The 19,605-nt window shown below is 37.4% G+C and overlaps 3 protein-coding genes and 1 long non-coding RNA gene across 4 annotated transcripts; 1 reads left to right on the forward strand and 3 right to left on the reverse strand.

The window, feature by feature from the left end:
• Positions 1–209: 209 nt before the first annotated feature.
• Positions 210–2,760, reverse strand: LOC112185720 (probable WRKY transcription factor 51). Its single transcript, XM_024324014.2, has 3 exons — positions 2,439–2,760; positions 2,174–2,323; positions 210–599 (listed from the first exon to the last, which is right to left on the reverse strand). The coding sequence occupies exons 1-3, from the start codon at positions 2,669–2,671 to the stop codon at positions 374–376; spliced, it is 609 nt and encodes a 202-aa protein (XP_024179782.1). The 5' UTR covers positions 2,672–2,760; the 3' UTR covers positions 210–373.
• Positions 2,761–9,597: 6,837 nt separating this feature from the next.
• LOC112189592 (UDP-glucuronic acid decarboxylase 5) lies at positions 9,598–10,711 on the reverse strand. Its single transcript, XM_024328935.2, has one exon. It carries the CDS (start codon positions 10,694–10,696, stop codon positions 9,671–9,673), a length of 1,026 nt encoding a protein of 341 aa, XP_024184703.1. The 5' UTR covers positions 10,697–10,711; the 3' UTR covers positions 9,598–9,670.
• Positions 10,712–11,749: 1,038 nt separating this feature from the next.
• Positions 11,750–12,322, forward strand: LOC112184077 (vesicle-associated protein 2-1). Its single transcript, XM_024322367.1, has one exon. It carries the CDS (start codon positions 11,750–11,752, stop codon positions 12,320–12,322), a length of 573 nt encoding a protein of 190 aa, XP_024178135.1.
• A 5,020-nt stretch (positions 12,323–17,342) lies between these two features.
• LOC112186243 lies at positions 17,343–17,934 on the reverse strand. Its single transcript, XR_005805914.1, has 3 exons — positions 17,793–17,934; positions 17,608–17,706; positions 17,343–17,509 (listed from the first exon to the last, which is right to left on the reverse strand). It is a non-coding gene; the product is annotated as an uncharacterized LOC112186243 (long non-coding RNA).
• Positions 17,935–19,605: the final 1,671 nt, after the last annotated feature.

Below are 19,605 nucleotides of genomic sequence, written 5' to 3' on the forward strand. Positions count from 1 at the left end.
TACCGAGGCTTTTTGTGATTAAAACCCAACACCTATCAAGTGGTTAAGTTGGGACAATATCGGTACAATGGTGGACCACAGGCCACGCTTGTCGCTGCTTAACATAACCGTCTTTGAGTTTGATGCAGAACCCGAAAAAAAGAAAAAAAAAAAGAAAAAAGAAAAAAAAAAGGGACATCATCAGGTGGTCGCATAAGAAAAGCTAGCGATGCCATATATAATATACTATCATTTCTTGGTTGGCTTATGATATACATGTAAATAATAGATGGATCTATCAGGTGGTCGCATAAGAAAAGCTAGCGATGCCATATATATTACTATTATTTCTTGGTTGGCTTATGATATATGATCTAGTAAATAATAGATGGATCTATGAAGAAGCAGAAGATTGCGAAGAAGCTCGTAAAGTAGTCCAAACGTTGTTGGGATCCACATCCACTACTAGTGCAGCAGGATTGAACTGGAGCTGCACACAATTAGGGGTATCATGATTGTGCATTCCCTCGTATGTGGTAATCACATAGCTCGAGTCTTCTCTGTCCCTCTCTACTCTCTTCTTTACATCGCAGCCAGCACTTGAGCACTTGTAGTAATTTCTGATACAAAATGTTCAACAATTAATTGATTAATTGGACAAATAAATGACAGGAAATACCATATAATGAGTGGCAATTAAAAAAGATGCATGTTTAGTATATATATTTATAGAAACAGCCACCCATGTCTCATACCGCAATTTTCACATGCTAAGAGCCCTAAAACTACATAATTAAGAGCTAACACTCAAGAAACTAATCTAGATGAATGATTCAAATAGGTGAAATTCATGTAAAGCTTATTAGTTGAATTAGGTTATCTTTCTGTGGAGGTCTTTGGCTAATGATGACCCCAATTAAGAAGCCAATGGCAATCATGATTCTTCAACAAGCATAATGAAATGGAGGATCCAATGGCGCCTCATCATGTACGAGAATTAGGTTCTAGTTCTCCGGAGTGCACGTAGGTTTACGCACACTAATTATGTCTCCTCGATCAAGAAAGATTAACACATGCAAGCAAATCTCACTACGACCATCTAGATTTTCGGAGCTGAGCTGAGCTAAGCTATCATTATGCATTCATTCAGTGCAATCTGTATAACTTCACTATGAGGGAGCCTTTTAAGCAAGCATAATATTAACATCTCTTAGTGCAATCTAATAATATAACCGAATCGTTTATTGTCATTAATTCTTAAAACAAAACTAATTTGGTCTCATATATATTGTTTACTCATCTAGCTATAAGTAGACCACTTCATCATTTTCATGAGACACTGAAATGAACATTATATATGCAAGAGAATCCAATGGTCAAATAATGCTCCATCGATTTTCATGCAAAAATGAGTCCCTCTTAAGAAGGTCTATTGTGAAATTTAGCATATACCCATTTAGTAAATGCTGCGGATCGAGTACTGCAATTTGGCATAAACACACAAAGCAGGCACTGATCATCAACAGGGAATTAAACTAAAGAAACAATAACATGCAAATATCTTTGACAAAGACATTAATACAAATTAAAAGAAGCTTTGTATAGTAATCAAGGAGTTCAGCAATCTTTCGTATACATATTCTAGCTAGCCAGCTAGCCAGCTAGTGTGCCGCCTTGAGTATGATCTGATATGATATGAATAGTACGTGGTCGTCCCTACCCATTGGAGTAGACATGTTGGGGCAAGAGAGGGATCACGAGTCTCAACTCAAATCAAGCCACAGGTGTCATATCATCTATCAGTAGAATACATACATATATATGGGTGGGGATTAATAGCAAATTGACAAGCTTAATTGACTAGACACGACTCTGTGATTATCTACGTCTGTGTTTTGTCGATCATTGATGTGGTCGCAGGTCAATGACAGCACCCTCTTTTTTTTTCTCTCAGATTGAATATGGAGATTATGCAGAAAATTAAACAAAGAATAGTTCATCAAGTTAATGCTTCCTGCAGCTGGTGTGTTCAAGTTCAGACTTTAGAGTTTACTTCAGCTTCTCTCAGTTAATGATCAGGTTTGTAAAGATCAATAATAATTGACAAAAGAAAAGAATATTAAACTTGATCTTCTCAGTGCTTTGAACTTCAATCTAGTTTTATTTGAAAAAATAAAGTACAATATATAATTACCTGGGATTTGGGCTGTTCTTGACCGACTTCTTGCCGTACTTCCTCCACTTGAAACCATCATCCATGATCTCCAGCTCTGATTTCGTTCTAAATGCAACCCTATGGCCATGACCCCCTTCTCTCTTGCTATTCTTCATTGTCGCCGCATTTCTACACAAACAAACAGGAACAAATCAATAAGGATTAACTACTAAAAAGTAAAGCTGAATCGTAATTTTCCAGAGAAAGTAAAATTAAAAAATTGAAAGGTATGTATTCCACTTGCATATTAGTGCTGGAATTTCTTGATGTTGCACCACTTGAACCAGCAGCAGCAGCAGCAGCAGTACTATGACATGTTTCTGGCGATATCATTCTCAGCGACGACGAATCCTGATGATCATCAACCCTATTATCGAGCATGAGATATTCCGATAACTCATCGAAATTCATGGAGTTCGGATCCAGCTGATTCTCTCCAAATGGAGCGCAGTTCGACCAGCTAGGGTTTGAGTCCATAACCCCCCAACCAGAAGAACTACAGAGTGGAAACTAATGGTAGAGTCAATTGAAGAAAGTGGTATACCAGCTTGTTAGCTCAACTTGGCTTGTATAATTACTTATATATATATATCAATTTTTCTTATACCACTGCACCTTCATATACACTTTCCTGGAGGCAAGCAATGAAGGTTCATCTCCATCCATCAGCTTTGCCACGTGGCAGTTCAACAGTGGCCAAGTTGCTGACGTCACCATGAAGACGTAGGATTTGCTTTGCTTTTATGGTAGTGGCACTTGTGTGGGCTGCTAACCAAGTGGGGTGTGTACTAATAATATATGTTTGTTCTGATGGGAGGACACTTGTGGTGGGGAATTCTGATGGCTACTCCCTACTCAGATCGATCATAATAATCCAAAAAACAAATATATATATATATATACATATATCAAAAAACAAATATATATATATATATATATATATATATATATATAGACACACACACCTACATACTGTTATTAACTTATAAAAAAAATAAAAAAATTCAAGTTCTAAGATATTTATATATCAACGAGAGATTTAGTAAGTTCAGTACAAAAATATTAACGAAAGATAAAAGCAAAAAATAAAAGTTAAACATGTCGTTCTTAGCATGCGAGGTTGTTATTCTATGAGAAATATGACATTTCATGTGAGATTGAACATTTGATCTAAGTCAAGCTTTATGGTTATTTACTTTTTATTTGCCTCTTTGTTTTTTTTCTCATTTGGTTTTATGTAATTTCTTTTTAACTAATTAAGAGTTTTGGATTCATGTCTCCTCTTTTTGTTTGTTGTTTATTTTTATTTTCTTAAGAAAGAAAAAGCTAAAAAAATCCAAGTGCATCTTGTTAAACTAATTCACACGAGGCACTCGTTATCTGAATTTAATTAATCCAACATAATTGTTTATTTTAATAAGATGACATGATTATCTTAAAGCCATCAAACACTAGGCTTAATTAGAAGTTCAGAACTTTATTAGATTATCTCTTCAGTTTCTCTTGTGGATATAGTTTCTTGTTTAACTATGATTACAACATAAATAATGGACGAGAAAGATGAATTTAAGAATGAAATTCTAACAACCAAAATAACATTTAAAACTGGTAAAGAAGATGCATCCAACAGAGCTTTTCAATTAAAAGCTATGCAATGTTTCTAAAGATCTTGGGGACTGTGAGTGACTTTTTAAACCAAAGTTGGAAGTCTAATTTGTAGACCTTGTTTTTGCTCGAAATATTGTGATCTTGGGTGGATATGCATATCCCAAAGGAGGTAATCTTTAGTTCTACGTACAATGCATTGGAAGAATGATGATTTGGTAATGCTGTAATGTTCAGTAATGTATTTGATCCATTTTTATTTAATTAATGAGTACAAATTTAGTTTTGTCATTGCTTAACTGAATTTGCAGGTTTGGGTAGAGCTAAAGCCAAAACCCTGCCCTCTCTCAACTGTAAAACTTAAAATAACCAAGCATAATTTTGATACTTTGCAGTTCGCACATGTTAGACAATAACTCCGACACTTAATAAAATGAACTTTTTCACTCAAGTGAGTTTAATTGCAAAAATTCACAAATCTTCAACCAAAATTAAAAGAACTCAAGTCTACACAATTTGATGCAGAAAAATAAATACATGTCAATGTATGTGTTTGCTTTTCTGTAGGCACGAGAGGCTTAAAAGAAATCTCTCTCTCTCTCTCTCTCTCTCTCTCTCTCTCTCTCTCTCTCTCTCTCTCTCTCTCTCTCTCTCTCTCTCTATGCTCTTCCTTATTTTCTTAAAAAACAATCCAACGAGCTATCAAAAAACGTGGAAATTAAGTTTATTAAAATATATGTAAAGAGTTTTTAATGAGGACTTTAAATTACGATTTCATGAAGATTTTTAAATCAACGATTGGATGAATTGTCTAATTTTAGTTGAAATATTATTTTTTCACGACACATATTATCTAATCGTTAATCTAAAAGTCTTCATGAAGTCTTTACTTTAAATGTCCTCACTAAAGCCTTATATATAATTGTTTAATGGAAGTGAAATGGACACCCCTTTTTTACAAACCACATCTCCTCTAGCTATGTGCATTTTTATTAAAAAAATTATCCAAGAAGTGTGATTTGTTAAAAGGGGTTTTGTCCATTTACCCTATTTTTAGGGATTTTTTTCCCACTTATCCCATTAAGTTTTTTTAATTCCCTCTTACCCAATACATTCTAAGGGAGTCTTCCCTAATACCCCATTAAGATTTTTTTTTTGTTTTTAATTTTTTTTAATACCATTTTACCCTTCACCCCTTTGTTACTTAGAGAGAGAGAGAGAGAGAGAGAGAGAGAGAGAGAGAGAGAGAATGGAAGAGAGAGAAACCATAAGAGACTTCGCCGGAGCCCGTCACCTGCCACGGGAATCCGGTCACCGGTCACCGAATTCCAGTCACTGGCTGCCGCTTACCGGAATTTGCTGAAAATCTCACCAGAAAGTTTTTTTGCCCCTAATAGACATCTATTGCCCCCTAATAGAGGGGCAATAGACGTCTATTGCCCCAATAGTCTATTGACCCCTACTAGACGTCTATTGGCCCCCAATAGACGACTATCAGCCATGTATTGCTCCTCAATAGACGACTATTAGCCATTTATTGCCCCCCAGTAGACGTCTATTGCCCCCCAGTAGACTACCAAAATGGTAATTAATCTTCCTAAAACTACACAAATAAAACTTTGATTAAAGAAAAAAAACGAGGAGATTACATCAATTCAAAACATCTATTGATTTGGGCCCCCAATAAACGTCTGTTGTCCCCCAATAGACCTGTATTGCCCTTGGCATAACACCATTTTGTAGCTTGTTACTCCAATAATTTACATTTTATATTACCAAAATTTCTCATTAAAAGGCCAAAAAGAAGAAAAGAGAAATAAAGAAAAAAAAAAGGGAAGGACCAGCTTGATTAAGCTGTTTAGAGGTACTAGTCGCGGGGCAGGTGATGAAATTGATTTGGGCACCCTTCTCCCTTCTGTGAAGTGGTGAAGCCGTGCTCGATCTCACCAAAAAACCGCCTCAGATGGGCTCGCTGGTGAACTTTCGCCGGGGAGTGAGAGATTGATGTCACCATCGACCCCGCCGGAGCTCCACCACCACCCCGCCACGGCTCTTATCTCAGCAGATCAGCTGGAGATTCTACTCCTCCAAAATGGGGACAGAAATCTAATTTGTCGCTCAGAAGCAGCGATAACCGGCGCCGTCAGATCCGACCAAAACAGTCGCCGGCAAGTTGTGCGTCCTCGACAACGTCGATGCCTCAGCTTCACCGAGAATCACCTCCATTGATGTCATCGTCATCCTCGTCTCGCCGCTGACCAGAGAGGGGAGAGAGAGAGAGAGAGAGAGAGAGAGAGAGAGAGAGAGAGAGAGAGAGAGAGAGAGAGAGAGAGAGAGAGAGAGAAGAGAGAAGGGCATGTGGTTGTAATTCATTAATTAGACTAAGGGTAAAATTGTTATTTCAATTCAAATTGGGTTAGTGGGAATAAAAATCTATTGCTGGGTAAGTGGGATAACTTTGGCTCATTTTGGGGCTTTTGGTCAAGGACCCTTGTTAAAAAAGAAATTGATCTCCTATTTAGTTGTAATTTCTTAAAAAAAAAAAAAAGCACAAGGCAAGATAAAGAAAATCAAGATATACTTTATTCCCTATAGGCCCGTTTGTGAGCCAGGAAATCAAATCTGGAATGTGAAATAGTTTCTTATTCTATTAAATTGTCGTGTTTGGTTAAAATATAAGTCGGGAAAGGAAAGTAAAATAAATGAGTTGACTAGAGTTCAATTCCATAAAAGAGGCAGAATAGAAATATCATCTAGGTTGAAATACCTTCACTCAATGGAATTGAAAATTTACTTGTTTAGCCCCTCATAAAATCTGGTCGATTAATAATTCTTATCTCCACTCATTCATTTTTCTCTTTTTTTTCTTCTTCTTATTCTAAAGAGGATCAAAGAATTTCACTCCTACCCCCATGGTGACTCAAAACGAGAACCTCGATCATAGGTAGTGGGCGCTCTAACCATTGAGCTAACACCACTTCGATCCTAGGTACTAATTTTTCTCATGACTCTTGCTAGAATAGATCTCTACAAATTTAAAATTCAATCCAACATTTCATTTCAAAAAAAAAAAATTCAATCCAAAAATTTCTTGATGGAATTCAACTTTGAACTCTATCCTTCATTCCAAAGCTTGTCTCTTAGATTCATATATATTTTTTAAATCTTCCATATTTAATTCTATTGGGCATTATTGGAAAATCATTAACAAATTAATTCTCTCAAACAATTTCCTAATCTCAAGTCTTGAATTCTTCCAAACACCACAAATAGAAATGCTAAATCAATTCCATTCCATCCTTGAAAGGAAAATTAGTATAATTCATTTTCCCACTGTAACATTCCGGTCAACCAAACGGAGCCATTAGGTATTACTCAAAGTTTTCCACCAGTAGTGTTTAAAGTCAAAAGGAGGCCTTTGTCAGTATCCAATTGGTCATATATTGAATAAGCACATCACATGAAGCTAGCAGACCCATTAGCCATGTATTATGTTTCTATTGATTGGGAATTGGTACTGAAATGATGGGGAAATTGCAGAGAGATATTTGGATTGACAAGGTCCTTGATCGACCTTAAATCAAAAGTGTCGATATTATAATGTCTAGATTCAACTTTGATTCTTCTTTTCCAATTTTAGATTTGAGAGGGGAATTAGGAAGGAAACTTCATATTAGACAGCAATGGTAAGCCCTTATAGATAAAAAGAATGCATTTTGCTAATAGTAGCTAGCTAGTATCCCTTGCAATCTTTCATGCTTTGTTATTGATTTCTATTTTCAGTCCACTTCAAGTTCAACCTAGTAATTTGTCAGCCCTTATGTATATACGTATGTATAATTATTATCCCTACCTAACCTATCACAGACATAGTGCTAGTGAAATTTAAATTCATGAGTCATGACCTCCATATTGTTAGTTACATACACTGATTTTAAAATTACAAGTGAAGAAAGTACAAGGGTTAAAATGTGATGACTTTACACAGAGGAAGTTTGCCTCCAACACCACAAGGACGGCCTTGGGCTCTTGGATGAATTTGAAGGTCACAATGCAAGGAGCTTGAGAACAAAGAAAAAGATTAACAGTGTTTGTATTGTTATTTTGTTGTTTCCAAATTTCATTAAGACTTCTTTCCTCTTAAATTTTTATTTTTTATTCTTAAGAAAAACACAGAACCAAAATGTATATAAAATGACTGAGCATGGCGGGGCTTTAGCTTAGGGTTTGTAGGTTAAAAGTTGTTTTTTATTTGCTTATTTTGAACTTTTGTTTGTTTTCCTTTCGGTTTAGGTGCAATAAGCATGTCCATGCAGTTTAGTGTTGGTTGCCTTCGGGTTTAGGTGCTTTAGGTGAGTAGGTATTGTGTAATTTGGGGGATCCTGGATCCCTCAAACTTGACCGAGTGTGGTTGTATGATTTTATATCAATGGATTCGTTCCTTTACCCTAAAAAAAAAAATGTATATAAAATCGTTCCAAATGTTCAAGTAAATAAAAGTTGAAGCCAACTAGTTGGGGACATCTTCTATGTTTATTACTTGGATTTCGCTTACGTACATATGTGATCCTAACTAATTTTTCTCATTCAAACATTCTTTATATATATATATATATATATATATATATATATATATATATATTATTTGAACAACGTACAGATATTGAGCAAAGCCCTAGGGTTTTGAGCAGTGTGCGGCAGCGGCAACGGAAAATTTTCGGTTGTCTTTTGTTGTTAGTACCGGCGAGGTGACTCGTCGTGGCTGGGAAACCTTGGGCGTCTTGCTTCATAGTGGTTTGGTGGTGCCTGACAATCGAATCACCTCCGATTTGAAGATAAACCAGATCGGCGTCGGCTTGGTAGCGAAAGCTTGGTGCGTCGACGCTGCCGATGTCGAGGAGAGTACAGTATTTCGAGGAGCCGGAGTTTGCTTCTGCTGGTGTTTGATCGATCGGTGTCAGGATCGATGGTTGAATTAGATTTTCTCCCGATCTGTGTTGCGATCGAGTGGTGCCGCTTCTGATCGAAGAACGGGTTTTGATTGGAAGGGGAATGGATACAGAGATGACTGTCTGGGTTGGACGTCCACCGAATTGGGCGGCGGCAGGCTAGCAACAGGGGAGTAGAGCTCTGGCTAGTGGTTTTGTCTGGGGTTGGGCCTCTGGTTCTGGGCCTGGACGATGTGGGCTTCATTTCTTTTGGGCCCAGTTGAGTTGGTTTAATTCTCTTCAGAGTTGGGCCAGGTTGGAGGGTGCCTTGACACCCTCATTCATTACCTAGTGCTTGGGCTAGCCTAGCCCGAGAGATGGACCTCCTTGGGCAATGTTGGGCCTTTATGGTCTCTAAAGTGCCGGTCATAACTTAGATCATGGTTCTCCGGAATTGGTAATTATCTCGAGTTGGACTGGAGAAAGTGGCTTATAGATGAGGAATTGGCTCCTATTTATTTGCTGGGAAGTAGCTTTCTATTTCGTACCACAATTGCGTGATTGGCGGATGGTTGGCTAGAAGATGATTTTGCCTCAGAAGACACGGAGTTGTTCTTTGTTTATGAGTCTGCTTCAAAAGTGGGCTCCATTTGATTTGTAATGAGTTTGCAATACTTAGATAGGAGTTTGGTTGTTACCCCGCCATTTTTCCGCCATTTTTCTGTCTTGTAAGGGTATGTAGACTCTGGCTTTTTAGCTAGTCATCTATGATATGAACCTTCTATTTCAAAAACAGTAAATAAACATAATATTATAGAATAAAACAATAAAATCACTTATTCTTATGCTTGAGAAACATATGGAGTAGATGTGTCGCACACAATATATGGACAAATTTGCACCTCCATCACCCTCGACTTCGAATTCTATGCCACATTCTTGATTAATTTCTGGGGACACCAAGTCTTGTACGGAAGTCCTCCTCCATGAGGGGCAGACCATCGCGCAACTTGACCTTTGGTTCCCATCCCAGCAACTCCTTTGCTTTTGAGATGTCAGGCTTCCTCTGGCGAGGATCATCAGGTGTGTTTTCAACCATTTTAATCTCCACTTTAGGATTGATAACCTCCTTGACATTCTCTGCTAGTTGGAGCATTGTAAATTCGCCTGGATTCCCAATGTTGATTGGACCAGTGTTGTCTCCTTGCATAAGTCGAATAAGGCCATCGACCATGTCAGAGACGTAGCAGAAACTCCTTGTCTGCGTTCCTGGTGATTGAACAGTCAAGGGTTCATGCCAGATAGCTTGGGCTATGAAGTTGCTCACAACACGGCCGTCATCAATATTCATGCGAGGGCCATAAGTGTTGAAAACCCTAGCGATCCGTATCTCTACGCCATGCTGCCTGTGATAATCAAACATCAATGTTTCGGCCACTCGCTTTCCCTCATCATAGCAACTCCTAACTCCATTGGGATTCACATTTCCCCAATAGCTCTCAACTTGAGGGTGAATAAGAGGATCTCCATACACCTCCGAAGTAGATGTCAGCAAAATCCTTGCTCCAACTCGCTTGGCAAGTCCCAGCATGTTCATTGTACCAATCATATTTGTCTTCATTGTCTTTATTGGATTGTGTTTGTAGAAGATCGGAGAAGCAGGGCAAGCAAGATGGAATATTTGGTCAACCTCAACCAGCAACGGCTCAGTCACATCATGACGAATAAGCTCGAATCTTGGATGACCAATCCATTTCTTAAGGTTGTCCTTTGATCCAGTGAAGTAGTTATCCGCAACAATCACCTCATTCTTCTCGTTTTCCATCAGCCTGTCCACTAGGTGAGAGCCAATGAACCCAGCTCCTCCAGTAACCAAAATTCTCATATTTGCCCCAAAGAATTTGGCATTTCTTAGAGGAGAGGGGCTCGGAAGCGGTTTTGTACAAGTTCGTTCTCCATTAGTAGCCATTTGATGAACTCCTCAATTCAAGAAAAATCCCCAACTTTCCTTAAAGGTTTTCAGATTAGTGCAAGTGCAGTATGAGATAAAGGAGAGAGCTTATATACACTTCAGACCCCCTTCTTTTTCCTCATAATTAGTTTGGAATAAGGATTCATTGTCCTTAACGTATAAGGACTAGGTTTATTATTTTCCGTCTAACCTAACGTACTCCGTAGCGTATAATTAGGACTATGTTTGTTATATTATTTTACCATCTTTATAATTTAAGCGTCATATATCGCCTCCGTTTGCCAGGGGTTTATACTCTCCGTGATTGTCGTACTATATATATGTTCCTCATATTATTTGACTGTCGACACTTGAAACCTATATCATCATGTGATAATACAGGAAATGAATAAAATCTTCCTCCACCAAAAGCGACAGCGGTTGCAATCAATTGACCTCGCCTCTGTTGCAGCACACCCGGCCCACATTTGAAAAATCAATTCCTAGAGCTCTTCTTGGTTTAGTTTACTACTGAAACTCATTTTTATTTCTTGAAAGATTTGTATAAAGGCATACTACTAGGGTGGGTCTCATGAGGCAGAATTTTCTTTATTATTCATTAATTCATGTCAACTAATGTGTTGGCTTCTATTGATCTAATTTAGTCTAAACCCATGAATTGATCAATATTGATAATTTGATACATTGAGATGCTTAATTTTCCACTGCTAGCTAGGCTAGCTAGGAGGTAAAGGTCCATATCCAATTGGTATCAATAATTAAGAAAAATAACATGAAGCTAGCAACACACCTTAGATAAATAGGTTTTTATCAATTGGGAGTGAAATGATGTGAAAAGTGAAAAGTACTTGCATGTCCTCGCGTACAAGGAATAAATTTATTATTATTACCTTCCTAATTATTTCTGGGTCATTCACCCCTCAGACTGTATATAGAGAAGTTCTCTCTTCTTCTTTCGTGTGACGGTGTTTGCTAGAAGATTCTATCGTACGTGTTTTCCATTAACACATTGCCCATTTTTCTAGTAGCGTTATTGCTTCAGCTATCATCATGTTGTCTGGAGAACGAAAAAAATCGTTCACATCTTGGCGGTCCATCAATAGCGACGGTGATGGTAATCAGTTGATCATCTCTGTTCATCCCGATGATAAACTGAAATTTCTAGTTGAGCGAAGAAAGCAAAGCTCTTGTAATCTAAACGTTTTCAATAACACAGAACACTGTGTTGCGTTCAAGATTAAAACCACAAACCCTAAGAAGTACATTGCAAATCCCAAGTCTGGTGTTATACAGGCTCGGCACTCATGTGTCATCAGACTCACCCAGCAAGTCATCGTTAAATATCCTCTAACTGGGGAGTGCAAAGACAAATACCTCATACAGACTACAATAGTGCCTCCAAATTATGCTGCTGATGAGCTTCCGAAAGATACTTTTGCCAAGGAAAGTGGAAGGAGAATAGAGGAGTGCAAGCTTCCAGTTGTGTATATCATTCCTCCAGATTTGGGTCACCAGGAACATGATATATGGAGCTTGCTAAGAGATAGTGTCAAAGATGGCAAAATACCGGTAACTGAACCAAGCCCAGACCGTGACCTGACGGTGACTTTGTTGCAGCAGTGAGACGGTTATTGAGGAAAAATCTATTGCTAGTCCTTTACTACTGAAACTTTTTTATTTTGCCTTCTCTTTAGGTTCTTCTACCTTTGTATGAGAATTTTCTTAAGAACCCGGTGTTTGGCATACACAAATTTTGTTGACATATTTTGAATCATTGGATTGATAATATATCCAATAGTCTAAAATATTTAAAATTTGGTAACTGGTTTACCCCTTAGCCTCTTCAAACTATTAATTACATGGTCTTTATTACTAATTATTTATATCATTAGCCAATTATGTTTGATTATCAATTGACAATTACACAATTGACAATTACGTTTTTTTCTCTTAAATAAAAAAACCTTGTAACCTAGGCTCACCGAATTACTATTAGTTAAATAGTCTCCTCAACCAAATATAATTCTTATTACACATGCATTTTCTGACAACTACAATAATTAATGTAAAAATAGCTAATCTTTGTTTTAGATGTTGTAACTCCTTCGCGTACAACTAGTTATTACGTACTGCTTTTTGAACCAATTTACAAATGTTATCACAATGTGCTATCATAGTAAACCGTTATATTTTGATTAAAAACATGTACATATGTCCTCATTATATTAACTTTTTTTTAAGGAAAAAAAAAAACGTATGGCGTACATCAAGGTATGTACTGTAGATGACCATTTTGTATGTGTGTTTTAATTTCTTATATTCAATCTGGCATAATTAGTGTTCATGTATTGATATGCTCAAACTGGTGTGTGTGTGTATATATATATATAAATATATTGTTAAAGGAAAAACACATTATGTGCCTACGTCAAAGTAACTGAATGAGAGGGAATCAAGGAATTAGCGATTACCATCAATCAGCAAAGATTACAGATCAATCAGCATTTAATGTCATCATTGTAATTGATATTTCCGTTGTAATTCTCTCCCTATATAAAGGGACTATGAAATGAAATGAGTAGACCAATTCCAATTCTCAATTTACTTTTACACGTTATCAGCACGCTAAGAGGCAATAGCCAGGAAAAAAACCCTAGTTTACTAGTTTCTTTCTTCTTTCCGTTGAAAAAAAAAAAAAACCAAAAACCCTAGAAGAAAAAAAACTTTTTTTTCTCTTCTGATGCCACCAAAAAAAAAAAAAAAAAATCTTCCAACCGCATAGACCGGCCTTCGTCGGTTTTTCATCTAGCACCAAAGCCATCTTTTCCAGTCGCTCACTTGCAGCCCATCTTCGACGCAGCAACCCCGGTCCAAGCACCATTTTGCCTTCCTGACTAGCCTCGTCTCCCTTTCCATTTTGCATTCCTCCACCGCACCATCTAGCCCACACGGGCCTCACCTCACCAGGCCTCCAACTCCTTACAGCCCAGACTGGCCTCACTACAACAATTGTTGTCCAACCTGCAGCCCAGTCGCTGCCCATCACAGGCCACAGATCCCAGCGCCCTCCCCACACTCGACAGCAGCCAAACCGGCCTGCAGCCGCAACCTTGCAGCAACCCACCCGCAACATCCCTGACCAGCCCCGACACAGGTACCTTGTGCCTGTTGCACACCAGAAGACCAGATCGACGCTACCCAGAAAAAACAGAAAACCAGAAGGAGAAGAGAGAGAAAAAAAAAAAAAAAAAAAAGGAGGACCCGACCCAAAGTAAAGAGCCGGCTCAGAAAGAAAAAAAAGAAACAGACTCCCCCTCATCCCAGAAAGAAAAGAAAAAAAACAAGGCCCGTGGCCCACTACTGAAAAGAAAGAGGCCAGTTTTTCTCAAGCAAAAAAAAAAAAACAACAACGCTACGCACGCCTGCATCAACATGCGCGTGCGCTAGGATCGTTTTTTTTTTCTTAAAATTAAGTATGTTTTTATTTTTAGCTGCCTTATTTATATCTCACTTTTCATATATGTATTTTATATATTCCTGGAATCTAAAGCATGTGAATTTTATTTAAGTTTACTTTTTTTTTAAAAGCATGATTTATATTTTATTGTTTATATTTTTATTATTTTATTTTGAGCATGCCATATATATTTTGTTATATATTGTTTATGAGCATGTTTTATTTCATGTACACTTTTATAATTATTTCTAAGCATGCCTTTATAATATGCCATTGTTTTATTATTTGTAGAATTTTAAGCATGACATATTATTGTAATTATTATGTGTAACATATATTTTGTTGTATACTCGTGAAATTTGAGCATGCCATATACTTTATTTTTATATATGCTATGTTCTATTTATTATTACATGTGCTATGGTTATTTTTGCAACATATAAACTCCGTTTTGCCATGATAATGAAAATTCATGAGCATTATAAGTACACACTCACCGTGATGAAGCATTTTCACATAGCATCGAAAAAAAATGTGACCATTACGAATCTTAGTCTTGAAATCTAATTCATACTTTTGGAAAATAATTCACGTGGATGTCTTTAATTATGACTGCATAATTTATTTGTTCTCTCTTGTTTATGTAGATGGCTGATCCAACTCGACCTGAATTTGACATTTTGGACTCAGAAGGACTTGAGTGCCACCGTTGGGTTTCCGATGTAGAAATTGCCTTTGTGGCAAAAGACTACACTGCCACCATCAAAACTCCCACTGACCCCAAAGACGATGGACCGTCTGACAAGGTGAAAGAAAATGCCTTAATGTTTCTGAGGCGACATATTAATCCTAGCCTACGCTGGGAGTACCTTTAGTTGAAGACACCCAAAGTACTGTGGGATGCCCTTAAAGGACGTTTTGGGGACATTCATGACACCTTACTCCCAGAACTGACCGTTCAGTGGAATGAAATCCGCTTGCTTGACTGCAAAAGGGTCAATGACTTCAACAAGGACATGTTGTGCCTAAAGGCATGCCTCAATTTATGTGGAAAGGAATTCACAGAAGATGATATGATCCAGAAGACTCTTTCCACTTTTCCTACTTTAGCACTTATACTAGTAAACCAGTATAGGTTGGAATATGACAACAAAAGAATCACAACATTCAATAAGCTGATCAGCCTATTGCAAGTGGCTGAGAGGCATAATGAGGTTCTCTTGAACAACAATGCCAGGTCCATTGGGACAAAGAAAATTCCCGAAGCTAATTATGGAAAAATGAAAAGTGGAAAGAACTCTAATGCAAAGGGGTTTGGACGTGCTGATCCCTACCTACATGGCAATAATGCACCACGTGGAAAGGGACGTGGGGGTCGTGGAAACAAGGTGTAAAAGGCACCTAAGAATCCTTCAGTAAAAAAGGAAAGAGTTAACAATTAACCATGCTATAGGTGTGGAGTCATTGGACATTGGTGCAAGAACTGCCAAGCAAGCAACAGAGTAGCAGCCAATTACAAGAGGTATAGGGAGTCTAAAGAACAAGAGGCTCACTATATGGAAGAAGGAGGCCATGACCTAGACGTCAACCTCACAATTGCAGACTTCAATGGCAATGAGGAACTTGCTCAGTCAATGGATGCTCTCAATCTCAATCTTGACTGATCTGCTTCATTGATTTTATTTTCCAAAGACAGATGTGAAGGCATAATGCCTCATTTTTTAATTAGACTATTGCTTGGTCTTAAAGTTTATTTCAATAGTGGTTTGATGAATTAGATTTCTAAACAAGACCTTGATTTGATTATCGTTGGCTTATTAATAAATTTCGAATTTTATTATGAAGCATTGAATTTATTCGATTTTATTTACTACACATATTTACATGGTTCGAAATAGCACTATAAAGATGTAAAGCAATACATCTAGAAAAAAGAAAAATTTAGAATGAAAAGATTATCATTCTACCTAAATAGAAATACTCTAAATAATATGAGATATGCTCTGTATCACTACACCAATTTTTCAATCAGACGACAGTGAAAAACTGTCGTCTGATTATAGAGTTTGCTGTTGTCTATCTCAATGCCGTCTGATACATAATCAGACAATACCAAAAAACTGTCGTCTGATAAAGTTTACTACAACATCTACTACTATATTGTCTGTTGTCTGAATACCACGAAGAACAACAGCAATAATACCAAAAACTGCGGTCTGATAAAGTTTACTACAACAGCGACTACTATATTGTCTGTTGTCTGAATACCACGAAGAACAACAGCAATTGGCAACTTAACTCTTGTGCAAAGTAATTTCAGTTGACAGACCCTAGAAGAATATGGACGTGTAATAAAAATTTAGAGAACATTGATTTGTAAAAAAACTGTTGTCTGAAGGAAGCTTGTACATCTGCAAAGTAATTGAATACTATTGACTGACTTTGAACAAGACAAGATCAAAACTATTAAAGCCATTGTGTATTATTGCTTCATACTATTGCATCCTAAAATAAACTGTTGTCTGAGATTTTCTTGAACTATAGCTTTCTTGCTTCATGGATCCTTAAAGTCTCTTTTCAACCATATGGCCTCCCAAGATGCTGTAGTAGTTTATCAATTCATACAATTGTAGCTTTTCAATTCTCTGTGGTCTTCGTTTTCATCAGACAACAGAACATATTTTTTTTTTTTGTGTCATATCTTGTTAGACAACTGAATATGTTTAATAACTATTGTAGATAGATGATTCAGACAATAGATTTTTCTTTCTTTTTTCATCATGTTCATTTGTTAGACAATGGTTTGCTGTTGGTTCTGAATTGTCTGAGATATAAGAGAAGACATACATTCTGTACAATTGAACACATCCTTGATTCCAAAAGCCATTTCATTCATCAGCAATATTCATCCCAACATTTACATAAGAATTAACATTGCCTAAGTGGCAATAACTGCATAAAGCCCGGAAAACATAAACGCGCCCACATTGCATTAACCATGCCTATAACTAAAGCAAAACTAAGTCTAGCTAGCAGGAGGCTCATCAAAATACCAAAACAAAAATGCCTTCAACTGCGCATTAACCATGCCTAAAACTAAAACTAGCTAGTAGGAGGCTCATCAAAATACCAAAACAAAAATGCCTTCAACTGCACATTAACCATGCCTATAACTAAAGAAAAAACTAAAACCAGCTAGCAGGAGGCAGGTGATCAAAATACCAAAATAAGAGCCCTGCCTTGAACAACCATCACAGCTATGCAATATGATACTTCATCACAAACTTAGCCCACTCTGACCTCACAACATCAACATCCTTTTGGGTGTAGAACAATTCGGATCGTCGCTGCCACTGAAACAAAAGGCATAGTACAATCTCAACATCACAACATCATGCAGCAACAAGAACATTAAGTTATAAAGCTGTCGAACTAAAATTTAAGGCTTTACCTTTGAAGCAAAACCCAGTTTCTTATCCTCAATTATTTCCTTCATGTACCGCATGATGAATATGCCACAGTCCTTCACATTTTGTTGTGCCGGAATACCCTAAAAACAGTCATTACAAAATCTCAGCAGTGCACTAACCATAGCATGTACAAAATCTGAACCTACAATTATGAATACTAGCATACCCCCATGTTTTGCCACACTATTGATTTCCGGCCAGACCTATTTCTTTGAGCATTGTAAATTTTGATCCCACTTCAACAATAAAATAGAAGACAGCAGTAAGTTTAATCAATCGGCAACAAACAAACCAACATAAAAATCATCATTCCAGTAATTTATCAAAATCAGAGACTTGGTCAGACTTACTTTTCTACAACAGTTTGCCATTCTCCACCAACTAGTCGACGCCGCAATGGATCCATGAAATAGACAGTTTCTTCCTCCGGATTGACAACAGTCAACATCCAATGGTTACTTATAATTTTATACCAAGAAATTAAGTCAGTTGCAATTTTTTTTATTATATATATATATATTACTTACTAAACGACATGTTTGAAGTAATTAATTAGACAAGTTCAAGATAAGTCATTCACCCTGCATTATACGGCAACAAAAAATCTGGCCCTTCTCTGCAGTTGTGAACCTATTTGCTAGAAAACGTGATCTTTCCGTTGTATTTCCACTTCCAGCTGCTCCAATCTGTGAAGGGTCCACAAAGCTAACCATGTGTGACATCTTTGCTCTCTTCAAGACTTCATGCAAGTAGCTGTAAAAGCACATAACCTTAATACATTTGAAAACAAATAAGAGTATACATATTGAATACATTTATGAGATAATAATTCATCGGAGCCTACTGATTTTTCCAACTTACCATATATACATTGAGATTACTCCACCTGATAGTTCAGTCATTGTACACAATGCATGAATGTCTGACTTAAACAGATAATGCTTCCTGTCGATGCCAAACACTTTCTGTTCCAAATTGAAGGAGATTGTCCTCCCATTTGCCAAATTGTCCCTTGTCCAAATCCACAAGCACTTCAAAGGTGCAGGGTAATCTTTTGGTAGCTTCTTCATGTCAATATTCTCCTCTTCAGGACTGCCTAATTGCATTTTCCTCTTCTTCAAACCCTTACTGGACTTATTTGGTTGTTTCTACATGATAACATATCGAGTTATTACTAAATACACAATGGAAGAACATGCATGCTTCAGTTGCAGTTTCAGTTAGTTTACCTTCATAGTGTCGGGAGGGGATTGAAGTATGAGGTCCCTCGGCCAAGCAATGTAAGTCCCAACAGCATCTTTGACAGTAACTATCTCATCGTTGACTGGGAATGGAACCTTAGCTTGAGGATCAAGTGGACGCAGAATCGACACTCGCACATTCCCTTCTTCCAAAGCAACACCATGAAGTGTCTGGTTTTCGCAATTAGCGTCCACTTCAACAATGGTTGCAATAGCAACAATATTGTCGATCGACCCTAAAGCCAATCGGCACTCGAACTCTTTAAGTTCCTGTTTTATGCAATCACACATATTTCAAGAGAAACCATTTCAGCCATCTAGGACAACTCGACATATCAACACTGATTATTAATATACAAATCAAACACATGCATCAAAATAGTTTAATTAATTTATCTATGTCGTAGATTAGAGCATATATACCTGTTGTGTAACTTCAACCAACTCAATAGCCTTCTCATGAACTACTACAGCAGCTGGTTCTTCCACCGGAACCTGTACAACCTTATCTTCTTCCACTTCCTTCGCAATGTCATCCACTAAGTCTAACCGCTTCTTTGCAGAGATACCAGCAGCGTCCTCAATCTTTTGTAATGCACACTTCTCCCGCAAAGTGGAGCAACTACCTTGTCCAGAACCATGGTCCTTCTGGCCTGCCGTAGGGGACTCAATGGGAAGGGTTTTCCCATCAACTTTTGCTTCCAACCTCATTATTGTTGCAGCCCAATATGCTCTCTC

The sequence above is a fragment of the Rosa chinensis genome, chromosome 2, assembly GCF_002994745.2.
Source record: "Rosa chinensis cultivar Old Blush chromosome 2, RchiOBHm-V2, whole genome shotgun sequence".
NCBI classification, from domain to species: Eukaryota; Viridiplantae; Streptophyta; class Magnoliopsida; order Rosales; family Rosaceae; genus Rosa; species Rosa chinensis.

Coding starts and splice junctions, on each gene's coding strand:
- LOC112189592 (XM_024328935.2), bottom strand. CDS start 10,696: ATGGCTACTAATGGAGAACGAACTTGTACAAAACCGCTTCCGAGCCCC.
- LOC112185720 (XM_024324014.2), bottom strand. CDS start 2,671: ATGGACTCAAACCCTAGCTGGTCGAACTGCGCTCCATTTGGAGAGAAT. Junction 2,324..2,438: donor AGAAATTCCAGCACTAATAT/GCAAGTGGAATA, acceptor TTGTTTGTGTAG/AAATGCGGCGACAATGAAGA. Junction 600..2,173: donor AAGAACAGCCCAAATCCCAG/GTAATTATATAT, acceptor ATTTTGTATCAG/AAATTACTACAAGTGCTCAA.
- LOC112184077 (XM_024322367.1), top strand. CDS start 11,750: ATGTTGTCTGGAGAACGAAAAAAATCGTTCACATCTTGGCGGTCCATC.